The sequence below is a fragment of the Balaenoptera borealis genome (genome assembly GCF_965194805.1).
Source record: "Balaenoptera borealis genome assembly, chromosome: 19".
NCBI lineage: Eukaryota > Metazoa > Chordata > Mammalia > Artiodactyla > Balaenopteridae > Balaenoptera > Balaenoptera borealis.
The window spans coordinates 26369756-26385927 of NC_138878.1; the positions used below are offsets into that span (position 1 = coordinate 26369756).

General features: G+C 54.6%; 1 protein-coding gene across 1 annotated transcript in view; it reads left to right on the top strand.

Annotated features, from left to right (window-relative positions):
- Window positions 1–16172, top strand: part of CNGB1 (cyclic nucleotide gated channel subunit beta 1) — a gene marked incomplete at its 3' end in the record, with an annotated part of 74017 nt that overhangs the window by 15979 nt on the left and 41866 nt on the right. The window contains exons 12-16 of the mRNA XM_082370226.1: window positions 5309–5471; window positions 6449–6599; window positions 6681–7270; window positions 13448–13541; window positions 14206–14242. Coding sequence (XP_082226352.1) covers window positions 5309–5471; window positions 6449–6599; window positions 6681–7270; window positions 13448–13541; window positions 14206–14242 — 1035 coding nt within the window. The remainder of the gene's footprint in view (window positions 1–5308; window positions 5472–6448; window positions 6600–6680; window positions 7271–13447; window positions 13542–14205; window positions 14243–16172) is intronic.

Genomic DNA, 16172 nt, shown 5'->3' on the forward strand with positions numbered 1-16172 from the left:
TTTCTCTGAGGGAACTGGACCCCTTGAGCTGGGAGGGCATCCCCTCCCCTGTGGGGTGTGTGTGCTGCCTTTTATCCCAGCTCTGCACCAGGACTGGGGCCCAGACTGAGGCCAGGAGGGGAGGGCTAGGGTCCAAAATCTGCTCTTCCTTCATTTCATGGCCTCTGGAAAGGCATGTGGTATATGGGGCATTCATTCATTCATCCATTCACAAATGCTCATGGAGGGCTGCTATGTGCCAGGCCAGTGATGAGCGCTGGAGGTGAGCAGAGCAGAGTTAAGGCCTGGGAGCAGTGGCCCTATTCCACCCTGGACACAGGCCCTTGGACCGTGGGCCCGTGGCGTCCCAGGGCTGCCAGCCTCAGGCCCGCTGGGCCAATGGTGGCCTTTATGAGCACTCTGACATGGGCGGCCACCACAGGCTGGCCAGCTGTGGAGCTCGGGTGTGGGTGTGATGGGGTTTGTATAATCGTGACAGCGTCGTGAAGGGGAGGCTCAGAGCAGGGCTCGCTCAGTCTCGAGCTCGTGGCCACCCTGGAGGGCCCAGCGCGGGCCGCCTATGGCTGTTGGGGAAGGCAGAGGGGCAGAGACGTGTCCAAGGTCACAAAGCAAGTTGTCATGGAGCAGTGACTAGAGTCCCCTGGGCTAAGCAGCTGCTCAGCCAGGCCAAGGTTAGAGGAATGGAAAACCTTCCCTGGAACAGAGAGGCACCCACGTGCCCCCTCCTACCAGGGGCCGCTGAGAGCTCTGAGGATGGAGCCCCCAGCCCTCTTACCCTCCTCCCTGCTCCTCTGGAAGGAGGCAGGTCTCAGCCAGCTGTAGCAGGGCCTCCCTGTGTGCCTGGAGCATGCCGGTCATGGGTGGGCCTGGGGCAGCCATGGGGCGGACTCAGCCCCGGGGCCAGTAACCGAGGTGTGTCAGTTTCCTGGGGCTGCCGTAACAAAGGACCACGAACGGTGCCTTCGAATAGCAGAAGTGTATTCTCTCGTGGTTCAGGAGGCCAGGAGCCTAAAATCGAAGTGTTGGCAGGGTTGTTTCTTTCTGGGGCTCTGAGTGGGAAAACGTGCCAGGCCTCTCTCCTGGCTCTGGTGGCTGCTGGCCATCCTTGGTGCCCCGTGGCATCTAGCTGCCCTCCAATCTCTGCCTTTTCCTCTGTGTCTGCCAAATCTCCCTCTCCTGTCTTCTATAAGGACACCAGTCATTGGATTAGGGCCCAACCTAAATCCAGCATGATCTCATCTTGAGATCTTTAACTAGTGACATCTGCAAAGACCCTACTTCCAAATAAGGTCACACAGGTAACAGAGGATAGGACTGGGATATACGTTTTTTGGGGGACACTATTCAACCCACTACAAGGGTGACCCTGAGGGGTGAGGGGTGAGTATCCCGCCCCCACCCCGTCCCCCAGCCTCCCCATCCTTTCGCTCATTCATTCCCTCCGCCTGTCCACCCCGACACCTACCCTTCTCTCTTCTCCTTTGTTTCAGGGGTGGCGGCAGCTGGAGGCCTCTGAAACAAAAGGGAGGGGTGCCTGGGAGAGTGCAGATGGACAAATGGACAGACGGATGGAAGGGAAGAAGGGTTCCCTGAAGACAAGACCTGCAGGGGAGGGGGAGGAGGTGGCCATCGACCCCCCTACCCTCCTTGAACCCCCTGCTTCCCGCCCCCAATCCCAGGCAGGGTGAGGGGGAGCCAGTCCCAGAACTGCCTCTCGGAGACCAAGGTTGGCCCCTTTCCACCAGGGCAAGGGGAAGGCCAACCAAGGGCAGCCTGTGGGATTTAGGCTAGACAGCAGGAGGACTTCCCACCAGAGGCTGCGGGAAGGCCCGCGGGGACTGTCTTTGAGAAGACGCCGGCACAGCCCTCAGCATGGTGCCTGGCACACTCGGCGCCCCCCCCGCCCCGGGACACAGCTTTTCCCCGAAGAGGATCTCCTTAGGCTTGGCCATGTTCTCTGCCTCAAAGAGGTGGGGACTACCAGTGGACAGCAGCACGTGCTTTAATTGACATTAAAAAGCATACGGTAGCACATCAAACCTGTGATCGCATGATATTATTGCTTCAGATGAGGCTAAAGTGAGTACCTAGGTTTGAGAAGTGGGTGGATTAATATGGCCTGTGGTATTGGGGTTGCTGGAAGGAGTTAGCCGGGGGTCCTGAGCCAGTTGCCCTGAGCCAGTTGCCCTGGGTCCCAGCTGGCTCCACAGATGTCTTCATCTGGGGCAAGGAGTGATTTTAAAAATTAGAATTAGTTGTCAACATTTAAAAATCAGGTGGCTTTGCATAGAAAAATCTGGCTTCTCTTGAAAACTGGGAAGATCGAGCTGTAGTGGTCCCGCGCTGTGCTTGTGAGGACAGTCTGAGTGGCAGCTGCCACCTGTGGGCAGGTGGCACCCTCCGAGTTACCCATATGCACCATCTCCCTGGCTACATAGGCCTTGGAGTTTGAGACCCCTGAGATCCCAAACTGGCAGCGAGGGGAGGGCAAGCTGGTAGACGTAATAAAATGAACATACGCCTGGAGGTGAGAGTGTACAGGGAGAGAGGTGGGCACTTCAGCTAATCTGGAGGCCAGAGTCCTTGAGGCAGAAGGTAAAACTAGAAGAGTTGGGGCCTGATGTTAGGGGACGAGGCTGTAGGCAATGGGGAGCCACTGAAGGTGGTTGAGCAGGGCAGTGACTTCACAAAGATTACTCTGAGGCTCAGCAAGCATTGGAAGCAGAGAAAGCAATTGACACAAGGGTTCTTGAACTTCAGGCCACATCTGGGGGAGCTATGAAGGATGTCCCATGCCCAGACCTTTCAATCTGAAGAGCGTGGGAGCCTGATAATCTGCATTTTCAAGAAGCACCCACCTCCCTAGATGATTCTGATGATGGGGTAGTGGCAAGGACCATGCTTTGAGAAATACCAGTTAGTGAGAAGTTAGTGCTTGGAGGGTCAGATGGGAGAAGATGTAGGTCTGGACTGGGGAGAGGCAGAGGGAGTGGGTATCATGACCCAGGCCTGCCAGGGAGGATGGGGGTTTCGAGTCAAGGCCTGGGCTTTGCCAGCAACCCAGGGACCGGGCGGGGGCCTTGGCCTAGAATCCATGCTCCTGGGTTTCCTGCCTGCTGCTCCTAGAAATAGCAGCTCCCTCCCCATATGGGGCTATTGATCTGCACTGCCGGGGTCAGAACCCTATTCAGCTGCCCTGAGGGCCATCGTAGGCTGGCAGAGAGGATGCCGCGTGGGAGCTGGTGTGCCCGTGAGGGACTCCAGGGTGAAGTTTAAGCCCTGGATGGAGCAGCAGTTTCCAAGTGAGTTTGAGCACCTGTGGTGCATCGTAGCCCCATCTGTGACCCGGGTGGACCCTGGAAAAGCCGGGAGAGCTGTGAATCAGATGCCTGCAGAGAGGGCTGAGAGCTCCATGGGAGGCAGGGCCCTGCCCAGGGATTGGTATCCCCTGCCTGCCCTTCCTGGCTGGTACCCTCCGGCACCATCCTCTTCCTTGGCTGTAAAATGGGGACAGGCCTGGCACAAAGATGAAAGGAGGAAGTGTTTATAAAATGCCTACTCACTAATTAGTACCTAAAAAGAAAGGGTTAATGCAAGGGAAAGCAAGGATGCAAGCAAGGACGGCCTCCAGCGCCCATTATGGAGTGGCCGCCAATGGCAGGGAGGCGCTCCTGGGGCATGTTTGTCACTTGGGATAGCACCAGGGAAATGAGTCAGGGGACCTGGCACTGCTTCCAGCATCCTGTGTGGCCTTGGACAAGTCGCTCATCCTCTCTGGTCGATAAAATGGAGGAGAGTAGTGTTCTTACCCTGCAGGGTTGCAGGGTTGAAAGCTCATGAGCTCACAGGCCAGGGGATATTCTGTCCCCTGGATGTCACCTGGATGTCAGGCAGGAACTTGAACCCTCAGGGGCTGATCAGGATGAAGACACTGCAACATTACTGGGTGGCAACATAGAACGACACATACCTGTGACATGTATGTCCCGCCAATGGATTCAGGGCTACAGTTGGAGGATCCCCCCTGGTCAACCCCCAGGGCTGCTTGTAGGTATGGGGGAGCCAGGACCGTAGTTCAGGAAGCATGTGGGAGGCTTCCCTGGAGGGCAGGCAGTAACCTCCTCTGTGAGGCCATCGGTACCTGGAAGCCAGGAGGCAGGAGTGGGGAGTGAGGTGACTCTTGGAAGGCAGACAGCCCCGTGCCTGGCACGTGGGGAGCACCCCGTAAAAGAAGGTATTAACCTGCATCTCAGCGTGCTCACCTGTAAAATGGGGAATAAGATATAAAAGAGGGAAAATAAAATGGGGGTAATAGTTATTCCCACTTCAAAAGGTTGATGTGAGGACTGATGGAGTTAGTCCATGTAAATCACTTAGCACAGGGCCTGGCATATAGTAAATGCTCAATAAATGTAGCTGGTGCTGTTATTATTACCGTTACTATTATTAATATTATTAGTCTACACCATGAACAATAACTTCCAAAGTCAAAGGATAAGACTTGAGGCTAGCTTCCATTTAAAGTCGCCATTAGTAATTCATGCCTGGCCTGAAGGCCACCAAGACCGCTGGAGCTTTTTGGGAACACCTGCTACCAGGCAATCTCCACCTTTCTCCTGTCTTGGGGTGGGCTTAGGCTCCTGTTGAGACTCCCCTGCACCCACTTCTGCCAAGGTCACAGCCCCACAGTGTTTTCATTGCCAGGGACCAGGGTACGTGGAGAAATGTTGAAAGTGAGACCACCTCCACGAGAAAGTCAAGTTCCCTTGGAGGTTGGAGCCTCTAGTCCAGGAGGAAGTCTTCCTAGACTCCCAGAAGGAGGTTCTGAGATTATGGGCATGTAGTACGCTGTCACCAGGGGGTGGCATCTAGAGAACAGGTGGTGGGCAAGCTTTGTCTGCATCCCTCGGGACATTCCAGGCCACTGCACCTGGATGTGGCAGGGTGGACTTCGAGCCTGGGTCTCTTGGCATCACCTGCAGTGCTGTGGCGGAAGCATAGTTTCTGCTTCTGCACAAACCTCCAAGAAGGAGGCTCCGGTGAGAAACAAGACTAACTGTAACTGAAGCTCTGTCTCAAGGGGAAAAAGAGAGGGAAAACTAATGGAGGGAGACAGGATGAGTGATTGTGGGCTTCAGCCCATCGCTTTAGCACTCACCTGGTTGTCAGTGGTCCCACTGATAGCGGTGCCCTTTCTGCTGCTTGGCTGAGAGCTGGCATGTAGCTGGTGGTGACCAAGGCTCCCTGTGTGGCCCCTGGGACTCAGAGGCCCAGGCCCACTCTCCCCCACACCCTGTGTCCCCTGTAGTCACCATCCTCCCGGGAGAGCAAGAGGAGCCCAATCTCATCCTAGAAGATGTTGACCCTCCCTGGGAAGAAGATGAGCATCGGGAGGTCAGCAGCAGCCCACAGGGCGCAGAGGCAGCTCCAGCTGATGAAGAGGAGAGCGAGGTGGTGGAGCAGATGCCCAGGTGGGAGCCAGAGAAAGCCCTGAAAAAAAGAGTGCTTGGGAAGATAACAGGCACATGGTACAGAATCCCGAAGGTATAAAAGGGCATAGAGCGGGGACCAAGTCTGCCTCTTCCTCCCTTTCCCTCCCACCAGACGCCCATCCCTCTCCCCACGGGCACAGTGGCTGCCAGCATCTTCTGTACCTTTCCAGGGCCCATCTGAGCATATATGAGCATGGATTCCCTTCATTTTCTGTACAAAGGATAGCATATCACATGCACCGACCTATCTGCACCTTGCTACATTCATTCAACAATGTACCTTAAGATCTTTCCACATTTAGTACGTGGAGATCATCCTCATTTTTTTTTTTACAACTGCATAGTATTCCATCATATGGATATGCCAGAATGTATTTAACCTGTCCGCTATTGATGACCATTTAGGTTGATTCCAAAATTTTATTATTATAAACAATTCTGCGACAAGCACTCTTGTCTACATTCCTTGCATGTGCATGTGTGTACCCCCTGCAGGACACATTTCCAGAAGGGTGTTGCAAGGTCCTCGGGGAAGGGAATGTGTAGCCGTGGTAGTGATGTCTGGGTCACCCTCCGCAGGGGCTGAACCATCTTAGTTCCCACCTGTGAGCTGGGTGATAGCTGCTCAAGCCAGCAGGCCTCAGGTCCTCAGGCCCATGACCTACATTGCAAAGATGGGGAAACTGAGGTCCAGGGAGGATCAGGGGCTGACCTAGGGTCAGCACCAGGACAGTTGGGGGCCGGGACCAGCCCCTGATGCACTGAGGGAGCCCTGTTACTAGAGAGAAGCCGGGGCTGCTCAGGCAGGGCTCCCCAGGTAAAGTCTTGGGTGGGAAGTTAAGGTCTGGTCTCTGTGGGGGGGGGTCACAGTCCATCGTACTGAAAATGGGGGTCAGGAGGTGGATTCGGGGTACAGCTACAGGCGACCTCACCTCCTGCCTTTGACCTCAACTCAGGGAGCTGCCTCAGATTCAAGAGGAGAAAGAAGACGAGGAGGAGGAGGACGCAGAGGAGGAGGAGGACGGAGAGGAGGAGGAGGACGCAGAGGAGGAGGAGGTCGCAGAGGAGGAGGACGGAAAGGAGGAGGAGGACGGAAAGGAGAAGGAGGTTGCAGAGGAGGAGGAGGACGGGAAGGAGGAGGAGGTCGCAGAGGAGGAGGAGGATGCAGAGGAGGAGGAGGACGGAAAGGAGGAGGAGGACGGAAAGGAGGAGGACGAAGAGAAAGAGGAGGAGGACGGAAAGGAGGAGGAGGACGGAAAGGAGGAGGAGGTTGCAGAGGAGGAGGAGGACGAAAAGGAAGAGGAGGACGCAGAGGAGGAGATCGCAGAGGAGGAGGAGGACGGAAAGGAGGAGGACGAAGAGAAAGAGGAGGAGGACGGAAAGGAGGAGGAGGACGGAAAGGAGGAGGAGGTTGCAGAGGAGGAGGAGGACGGAAAGGAAGAGGAGGACGCAGAGGAGGAGATCGCAGAGGAGGAGGAGGATGCAGAGGAGGAGGTCGCAGAGGAGGAGGACGAAGAGAAAGAGGAGGAGGACGGAAAGGAGGAGGAGGACGGAAAGGAGGAGGACGAAGAGAAAGAGGAGGAGGACGGAAAGGAGGAGGAGGACGGAAAGGAGGAAGAGGTCGCAGAGGAGGAGAAGGAGGATCGAAAGGAAGAGGACGACGAAGAGAAGGAGGAGGAGGACCGAAAGGAAGAGGAGGACGCAGAGGAGGAGGAGGAGGACCGAAAGGAGGAGGAGGACGCAGAGGAGGAGGAGGATGAAGAGACGGAGGAGCCTGAGTAAGGACCCATGCCCCTGGCTGAGGAATGGCCCAGGGAGGGGCTGCCAGGGCTTCTGGGGTGAGGGTGCTTTCTGCCGCTCACGGGAGCTCCTCCCTTTGTTCCGTGCTGTGTGCTGTGCCCCTGGGCACTGACCAGAAAGGCTGAGGCAGTGCTGGGGGACCCCACTGTGCTCATAATGACCTTGGGATTCACAGTACCTAATACTCAGCGACCACCTCCACGCCACCCACGCTCACACGTACAGATGTAGAATGCACCTCCACGGGGTGGGGATTTTTGTCTGTTGCCTTCACTGCCGTGTCTCCAGAGCCTAGAACAGCGCCTAGCACCGTAGGCACCAAATCAGTGTTGGTTGAATGCATGGAAGGATGCACAGACCCAGGCAGTGGGCGCCCAGCCCGCCCGTGTAAGTGACAGAGCCAAGGCGCAGAGCTGTCTCTGTCCCTCACACCCTCCCCAACAGTCGGTCCCCAATGGTTGCCTTTGATCCCTCTTAAGGCTGCCCTGGATTCTGCTCTGTCGTCCATAATGGTTGATTCTGTATCCACATCCATAAAAATTTCAACATCAGAACACACAAAAGAATTCAGTTACAGTAAGAGCTTAAAAATGGAACTCAGAAACCGCTAAAAGTTATAATCAAACTTGCCAAGAGAATAGATCTTAATTATTCCCACCACTGAAAAGAAATGATAATTAGGTGACGTGATAGAGTGCCCATTTTCGCTACAATGGCAACCATGTCATAATATACAAGTGTATCAGTCAGCATGTTGTATACCTTATAAAATGTTATATGTCAAATATATTTGAATAATAAGAAAAGAAACCACTAAGAGGGAGATGATTCTGAGCAATGTGGGCTGCACAGAAGGGCAGATGGCTGGATGCCTGAGTGGAGTTAGGGGATGAGAGGCTGGACCAGAGATGTAAAGATGGGCGTCTGATCTCATAGACGGAATGAAAGTGGGGTTGGAGGAGTTGCCCGGGGAGTGAGTGTAGATGGAGGAGAGGCCAAAATGCCAGATCAGAGGTCAGGGAGACGAGGAGGAACCAGAAAGGACCAAGGAGGGGGAGGCGCCCATGGGGGGTGAGGGAAACGAGAAGAGTGTGAGGCCTGGAGGCCCAGTTGGAAAGTGTCTCAAGGAGGAGGGAGTGAACTGCTGCCTTGCGAGCAGCCCGCATGTCCCGGGAAGAGCGACAGTGTAGCTCGTGGAAGTGGTGGGAGATGATCCTTCAGAGGTGGTGGGGCCAGATTGTGAAGGCCTTGAACTTGATTTCCCGGGAGCAATGGGGAGCCATGGAAGGTTTGTGAGCAGGGAAGTGACACAGGCTGGCAGCTGCATTGTGCAGAGACTGAGGCAGGAGGAGCAGCGAGGTGGCTGTTGTACCGCAGATCAGGCCAGATGGTTTAACCTGTCCCCTTGCTCCATCCCCTTGTATTATTCCCTGTCCCTGTCACTCTGCCCTCTGTGGTACCCCCGGCCCGTACACTTCCTCCCTGTCCCTGTGGCCATGGCCTGAGGCGAGGTAGCATCACAAATGTTAGGAGCACAAGCTTTTCTTCTCTCAGCAGAGTGACCTGGGCAAGTGGCAGATGGGCACAGAGCTTCTGCCTCCACATCTCTAAAACGGGGGGAGGGGTTGATAACAGCCCCTCCTGAGTGGTCAGAGGGCTGGCTGTGAGAACAGATGCAGTAGGACCTGGTGTGGAGTAAGTGCTCCATCAAAAGTCACCCATCTTCTCATCCCTACTGAGGGTCACTTTTAGTCCCAGTCAGGAAAGAGTTAAACCATGAGGCCACACAGGATTTGGGGGCTAGAAGCCTGCTTAGTGTCATCTACTTTGGGTCTACGCTTGCCCAGTTCACCTATAATCTTTCCATCCTCAGCAAGAGGCCACACAGCTACTTGATTGCCTCCAATAACAGGGAGCTCACAACCTTTCAAAGGCTGTCCATTCCATCCATATGCACCTCTGACTTAGGAAATTATTTCTTCTGCCAAAACTATGGCTTCTGTAACCCAGTCCTAATTCTACCCTCCAGGCTTCTCCAGAGCCAGGATGCTCTCATTAACAGGTAACTGCCCCTCCCCTAAACGAAGACCTTAGATGCTGCCTGGCCGCATTAGTGCAGTTCTGTTTGCCCCCTGCTTTCACCTGCCTCTGTGTAGAGTGCAGAGACCTGAGCTGTTCCGCCACCAAACCCGTATGCCCAACACATAGGCCTGCAAATCCCTTTATATGTCACAGCTCCTGAGCTAAAACACCACTTGAAAGCCAGTGAGCCAATGTGCACACACACAGGCACACGCACTAACTACATACGTGTTCTCTGCACAGTACACACAGACACACACACACATATCTGCACCGCACATACACACCTGCACACAGACACAGCCACACATGCTGGGTTATGTGCACACTTATGTGTAGGCAGGGCACTTACACACACAGCCTGCATACATGCACAAGCAACACACACACGGGCACACGTGTACACACTTGCACATATCCACACTAGACACAAGCGCATACATTCAGTTATCTACAAACAGTGCAGGCACACACAGGCTCATACAGATGTTCATCCAGAGCTTCAAACTCAGGGCACTTTGGGGTCTGGGGCCCCAGGTAGGGACGAGGGCCCTGTGGTGACAGAGCCAGTGATCCCAGGGCCAAGGCCAGAGGGTGTCAGACGTGGGACAGGTGGGCTGGGCTGTCACTGGCTGGGGAAGGATGCTTTTGCCAGCTTTGCGGAGGCACAGGGGTTACTGATGACGCGCGAGCCCTGGTAACGGGCAGATGGTCGCCTAGCGACCTGGTCTCTGCTGGCAACAACTCAGCTTTTCATAGCAACGGAAGCCTTTTGGTCCCCACCTGGCCTCCCTGGGGGCATTTCCGCAGAGTTCCCCGCACATCCCCTCAATCTGATTAGAAGCAGGAAGGATTGGTGGCTCATCTGCCACCCGAGCCACACTGGCTCCAGAGCTGGCCTCACAGGCTCGGGGCTGGGCTCGGGCTCCCCCAATTCTCCACTGGCATGCACCGACCTGGGGCTTGGAATGAATGTCATCGCCCCCAGCTGAACTCCTGCACCACGGGCGTCCTTGTCAGCAAAGACAGCGAGACCCAAGTAGGTGGCTGCTTCTCCCTAAGGGCTCCCCTCCTTCCTTCTTTCGGGGCTGGGGTACCGGGTGAAGAGTCTGCTGAAGGCAACAGTGAGGACCTTAACTTGGAGGCACAGCCTGTTTCGTGACTTGGGGGAGGACAGTGGGCTGGTAAACTCTTGCCAGCTGGCTGTTGCTGCTACTCCCCACACCTTTAACTCGGAGAGCCAGGACTTCTGGGATGCCCACCTCAGCCAGTCTCTCTGATTCTCTACTTGGAAATCCCTGGGACTTGGGAACTTTCCAGAAATTGATGGCCCACTGCATCTGGGCTGGTCAAGAGGGGGCCTTAGCAGGCACCAGGCATACTGCCAACCAGGGGCAACATGATTTGGGGGTACATGGGTCCCCAAACAGCCCCTGGTGGAGCTGACAGGGCCACTGTAAGGCTTGTTACGTGTCTCGGTAGCTGGAGATGTTTGTGCAAAATGTTCCGCAATCTATGTGGGTGATTCACAGACCTGCAGAAGGCCGCCTCCTCTGGGATTTATAATAATAATGACAAGAGCAGTCATAATAACAGCTGTCACCTGATTAGCACTTGTTTTCCGTGCCAGACGTTGTGCTAAGGCTCCTACTGCTAATCCCATTTCACAGATGAGAGAACTGGGGCTCAGAGATAGCAGCCCACACATCCACGGGTGGCCTGCCAGCAAGCGCAGAGCTGGGATTCCGTCCCAGGTCAGGCTGGGCTCCTAAGCGGACACCTAGTACTACAGACAAGGAAAGCTGCTTACCAGTGTTTACAGGTGGAGAATCCAGATGACGCCGGACATGGGGAGGTTTTTTGAGTTTTCCATGAGCTTCTCACTGGCCCTTCTGACCTCATTCAAATAAGCCAGTCTGTACAGTACAGGCTGGATGAGTCCTACCCATTTGACAGATAAGCAAACGCAGGCTTCCCGGGGACTTGCTTTCCAGGCCAGATTCTAGAATGAGCAAGACCCCAGGAAGCCTCTGACTGGGACTGTGGGAAGTTCATTTCCTGGGCCTTTGTGCTCTGAGAACCGAGGAGGCCCCTGCATCTGTTCCAGGGAAGGAGAATCTAGTCTGCCCCTCGCAGCACAAGCCCATCCCACCCTTCCGGGCAGGGCCGGCTTCTCTGTCAGGTGTGGAAGGCACGGTTCCCATAATACTTTTAGAGGCCCCCCAAAACATTTTAATTTCTTTTAAAATCAGACCAAGAAATGCACTTTTAGATGGAAGAGAATATTTTAATATATAATATTAACATATTAATCTTCGTATGAATGCAGTCACAAAATGGAATTTGAAAAATATATATATGAAGGAAGGAGCCCGTGAAGGCTGAAGTGCCCAGGCCCTATGAAAGTCATAATATGCCCTTTTCTTCAAGAAAAGCTGTTTCTTCCTGGGCAGGGTAGAGAGTGTGACTCTGACAATTCAGGCCCCTCACAATGGAAATGCGTATGCAATGAAGAGAAATAAAGTGAGTTAGGTGCTTGGATCCTCCAAACACTCGCCTCACTCCTCCACGTCACCTGGGGCTGTGCAGACACTCAGAGGCAGGTAGTGGAGTATTAAAGACTTGGTGCTGGGGTCAGAGACACCCATCTTTTATCCAGGTTCACCTGGTGCAGGCTGTGTGACCTTGGACAGGCCATCTGACCTCTCTGAGCCTCCGATTTCTAAGCTCAAATAGGATCAGTCATAGCTGGGCTCTCCGGTTTATTTTGGTGAGGATTTGGTGAGACACTGTGTGTGCCATGTGCTTGGGCTAGTGCCTGGCACACAGCCCTTGGGAGCTGCTGTGACAGTATGATTACTGGCTGATTCCTGCTCCCAGGCTGCTGGCTCCAAACTGACTGGGCTGTAATTCCGTCCCCATCTCGTCACCCACCTCAGGAGGGCTGAGACTTGGCCCTCTGGGTAAAGGATGGGGAATTCAGGTTTTCTGGGCAGCAGATGCCAAAGAACATCCTGCAGGAGCCCCTTGGCGACAGTGGTCCATGGCATGGGGTGAGGCCGTTAGGAAGCAGAATCTAATTCTAAACACAAAAATCACATTAGCCCTTGGTCCCAAGTCATCATTTTAACCCAGAGATTGCACACAGGCATCTCAGGGCCCAATTTAGTCTGGAAACAGGCTCTTTTGGATATTGACATATTAATATAGATATTAATATAGATAATACAGATGTTAATATAGATCTATTAATTTGGATTAATTATCAGCATCTAGAGATGCGGAGGTCCCACCTTTAAAACGTGTAGTTCAGGCTCCTCTTGAAAATCAGCAGATCTGGCCACGGGACTCCCATTCCAAGCAGAGTGGGGTTGCTGACTCAGATGGGCACAGGTTCTCTCCTCCCTATAGTCTCACCCCGGCCCCCGTCACTCATGTATGCCTCTGCCTGGTCCAGGGACCCCTGAAACCTTCAGCAGTTGCAGTGTGGCTCTGATCTCATGGCATGGAAAAAACCAGGGTCTGTGTCCGAGGTTTGTGTGATGTGGGACAATTTGCTGTGTGATTTTGGCCAGGCCAATTGACCTCTCTGTGCCTCACTTTTCTCATACTCTCTGCTCTGCCTATATCCCCAAGGTTGCCTGGAGACTCTCAGAGGGGAAATGCTGGGCATAGATTTTGAACACTCTACAGTGCCCTTTGGTCAGCCCCCAAAGGACAGTTCCTCAAAACCGTCCTCCGTGATTTTCTTTGCACTTGCTGTTCCCCTTTCCTGGACACTATTCCCTACCTATTCCCAGCTCACAGGCCACCTCCTCTGGGAAGCCCTCCTTCCTAGGCAGAATTGTGCTGTGCCCTTCATAGCTACTTGCTCCAGAGTGTGACTCAGACTGGGAACTTGTTAGCAGGATGTGAGATCTGCCACCTGCCCTGTGCTGGGAGCTTCAAGAGGGCGAGGACCTATCCTTAGGCGTCTTTGTGCCCCAGCTCCTGGCACAGAGCCTGGCACTCAGCACAGTTCAGGCAACATTTAACACTCCTAACCCCAGCCCTTCCCTCCTGCCCCCTCGCAGTCACAGTGTCCTGCTGGATAGCTGTCTGGCGGTGCAGGGCGGCGAGGACCAGAGTGGAGTAGGCGGAACTGAGCACCAGAGCGCCTCACACCAGGTATGGAGCAGCACCAGGCCTGGCGCCCGAGCTACCTCGGAGGCCTGGACTGGAGTCGGCGGAAGGGGCTGGGCCTTGTCCCCTTTGCTTACAGGGGCGGGGTTTGGCTGATGAGATGCCCACAGGACAGAGGTGAGCAGGGTGGTGCGTGCTGTGAGGCCCTGCTTGTAGCAGGGGTCAGATGGTGTCAGGAAGGGCCCCGGGTGGTATGGCCATGGGTGGGAGCAGTGGGCTTAGACTCCAGTCCTCACGTGGCTGTGTGACCCTGGGCAAGTCACCTCCCCACTCTGGGCCTCAGTGGCCACCTCTGTAAAATGGGGCTAAAAACCTTTCCCTGGAGTATTGTATACAGTTCTATGCTGTGAAGTGTGGTGCCGGATGGAGAGTGCCGTGGTGGCTGCTTTAGGTGCTTTGTCCCCACACGCAGAGGGCTGCCCGAGAATTTCCCCTCATTACATGTGACAGGTCCAGGTGTTGGGGCCTGGGGCTCCTGTGTGCACTGGGTGCCCCAGAAGGTGAGCTGGAGGGTATGACCAAAAAGGCAGGGCCAGGACTAGTCTTGGGGCCCATCCTGAGGGTAGATCCCCCCACAGGGGCTGGGCTGGACTAGGGCTAGGACAGGGCTTGATGGTCACAGCTTCGGTTTCCTCTTTATCTTTTGCAGGAACTGCAGGAGGAGGCCGCGGCCGCCAGCTCAGGAGGTAGGTGTGTGGTGGGGTTGCATAAGAATGTCCAGGATGCTTTCAGGCTGGGGGCAGCCAGGGTACAGGGGCAAACCCTCCTCCTCTCCCTCTCAACTCGTCCCCCCACCCCATCCCATCCTCAGGCAAAACCCATTCTGTGCATCTTAAGGCCACGTTGTCAGAGCCTGATGATGTATTTCAAAGGCCCCAGGGGAATTGCACTGAGGCCCCCCCCAGGACCCCAGGAGGCCTGGGGAAACCGTACTCCCAGCCAACCTCTCCTGCCAACCCCCTCACTGGGAACGCAGCTCTCTAGGTTACTGCCCAGTGAGGATTTGGTTCAAATGTAACGTACCTGAGTGAAAACTGGGGCCAGAGCTCGCTAAGGGCGTGTCCTAGACTCTGTGTCTTTTGAGCTTTTCCTTACTGCTAAGATCCCCAGCACAATTTGATTATTTATCACTCCCACCCCTAATCCTGAGAACTTCAGGGATGATGGGGACAGACTCTAGGGGAGTGAGGATGTCTGGACACTGAGCCCTGGCCTTGCAAACTTCCACAGGCCTCAAGACACTGGTGGTGCTCCACCTGCCCTTTGAGGCAGACAGACCATTTTACAGATGAGAAAACTGAGGCTCCATGTGGGCAGCACTTGGCTCAGTGGTCAAGGACACAGACCTACGTTTCACTATTGGCTCCTCCCTCTTCCTCGCTCTGTGACCTGGAGCCAGTTCTGTGACCTCTCTTAACTGTGGCTCCCAAATCAAGAAAGAGGGGGCTATAACAGTACCTAGCTCACTGGGTTGCTGGGCAGAGTGGGGGTGACAGTGCATCACTGGAACTGAAAGAAGAGACCATAATGGGGGCCATGACAATGATGTTTGTGTCCCAGGCAGCCACTGACGCAAATGGGACTGGACCCGGGTGTCTCAACCCCAGGTGTCCTGAGCCTGCCCCCCACCTGATCTTTGAAAAACATCCTCTGTTAACTTTAACCCAAATCTGCCAGAAACCTACTAAGTCTGCACCCCACATGGATGAACAAGACCAGGATCACCCGGTTGCAGACTCAGGTTCCGTGGGGCTGGTTCCACCCCCTTCCCCAGGTCATTTGGAAGCAGGTGGCCTAGGAACCACACTTTGAGAAACACTGAAGCACAGCCCTTTGTCTGCCGCCACTCGAAAGTGTGGATCTTGAACCAGCAGCTTTGGTGTCACCTGGGAGCTGGTTAGAAATGCAGAATCCCAGGCCCCATCCCAGACCTGCTGAACCAGAACCTGCATTGTTAACAAGATCCCTGGTGATTTCTCTGCGCATTTGTGTTTGAGAGGCAATGGCCTTGAGCCCTTGTTCTCAATCGTGACTGCACATTGGAATCATTTGGGGAGATTTAAAAATCCGGGTGCCAGTCCTCACCCCAGACCATTAAATCAGAATCTCTGGGGATGGGCCCACGCATCAGGCATTTCCAGACCTGCCCAGGCGATTCCAATATGCAGCCCATTTGGGGAAACAGGGACCTAGGAAAAGTTATTGCTTCTGGTTGGAAGTGAAATTAATTGAGCTCCAGGATTTCTTTGGGATGGAAAATCCTACCAGGCTAAGAACGTTTGAGTCTGTGAGCCTAAGCCTGAGGAGTTCTGGGTTCTCTGACTCTAATTTCTTTGAGTCTAAAGTATGAAATGCTACGATGGTGGGTTAGCAGAGAAAGCTCCAGAGCTGGGGCGCTCAGGGCTGTCTCTCAGAGCTGTTGGGTGGACGAGCCGCATGACTGGTGACGCTCTTGACACTGAACTCCGGGGACGAGAGTGATGCTCCAGACTTTGGGTGCAGCTGCTGCAAGCACAGGCGGGCACCGGGCTGGTGTGTGTTGGCGCTGGTGGGGAAGAGCCCCACCTACCCTGCCTCTCCCAACTCTGTGCTCCTCATTGCAGTCCCCAGGGTCCC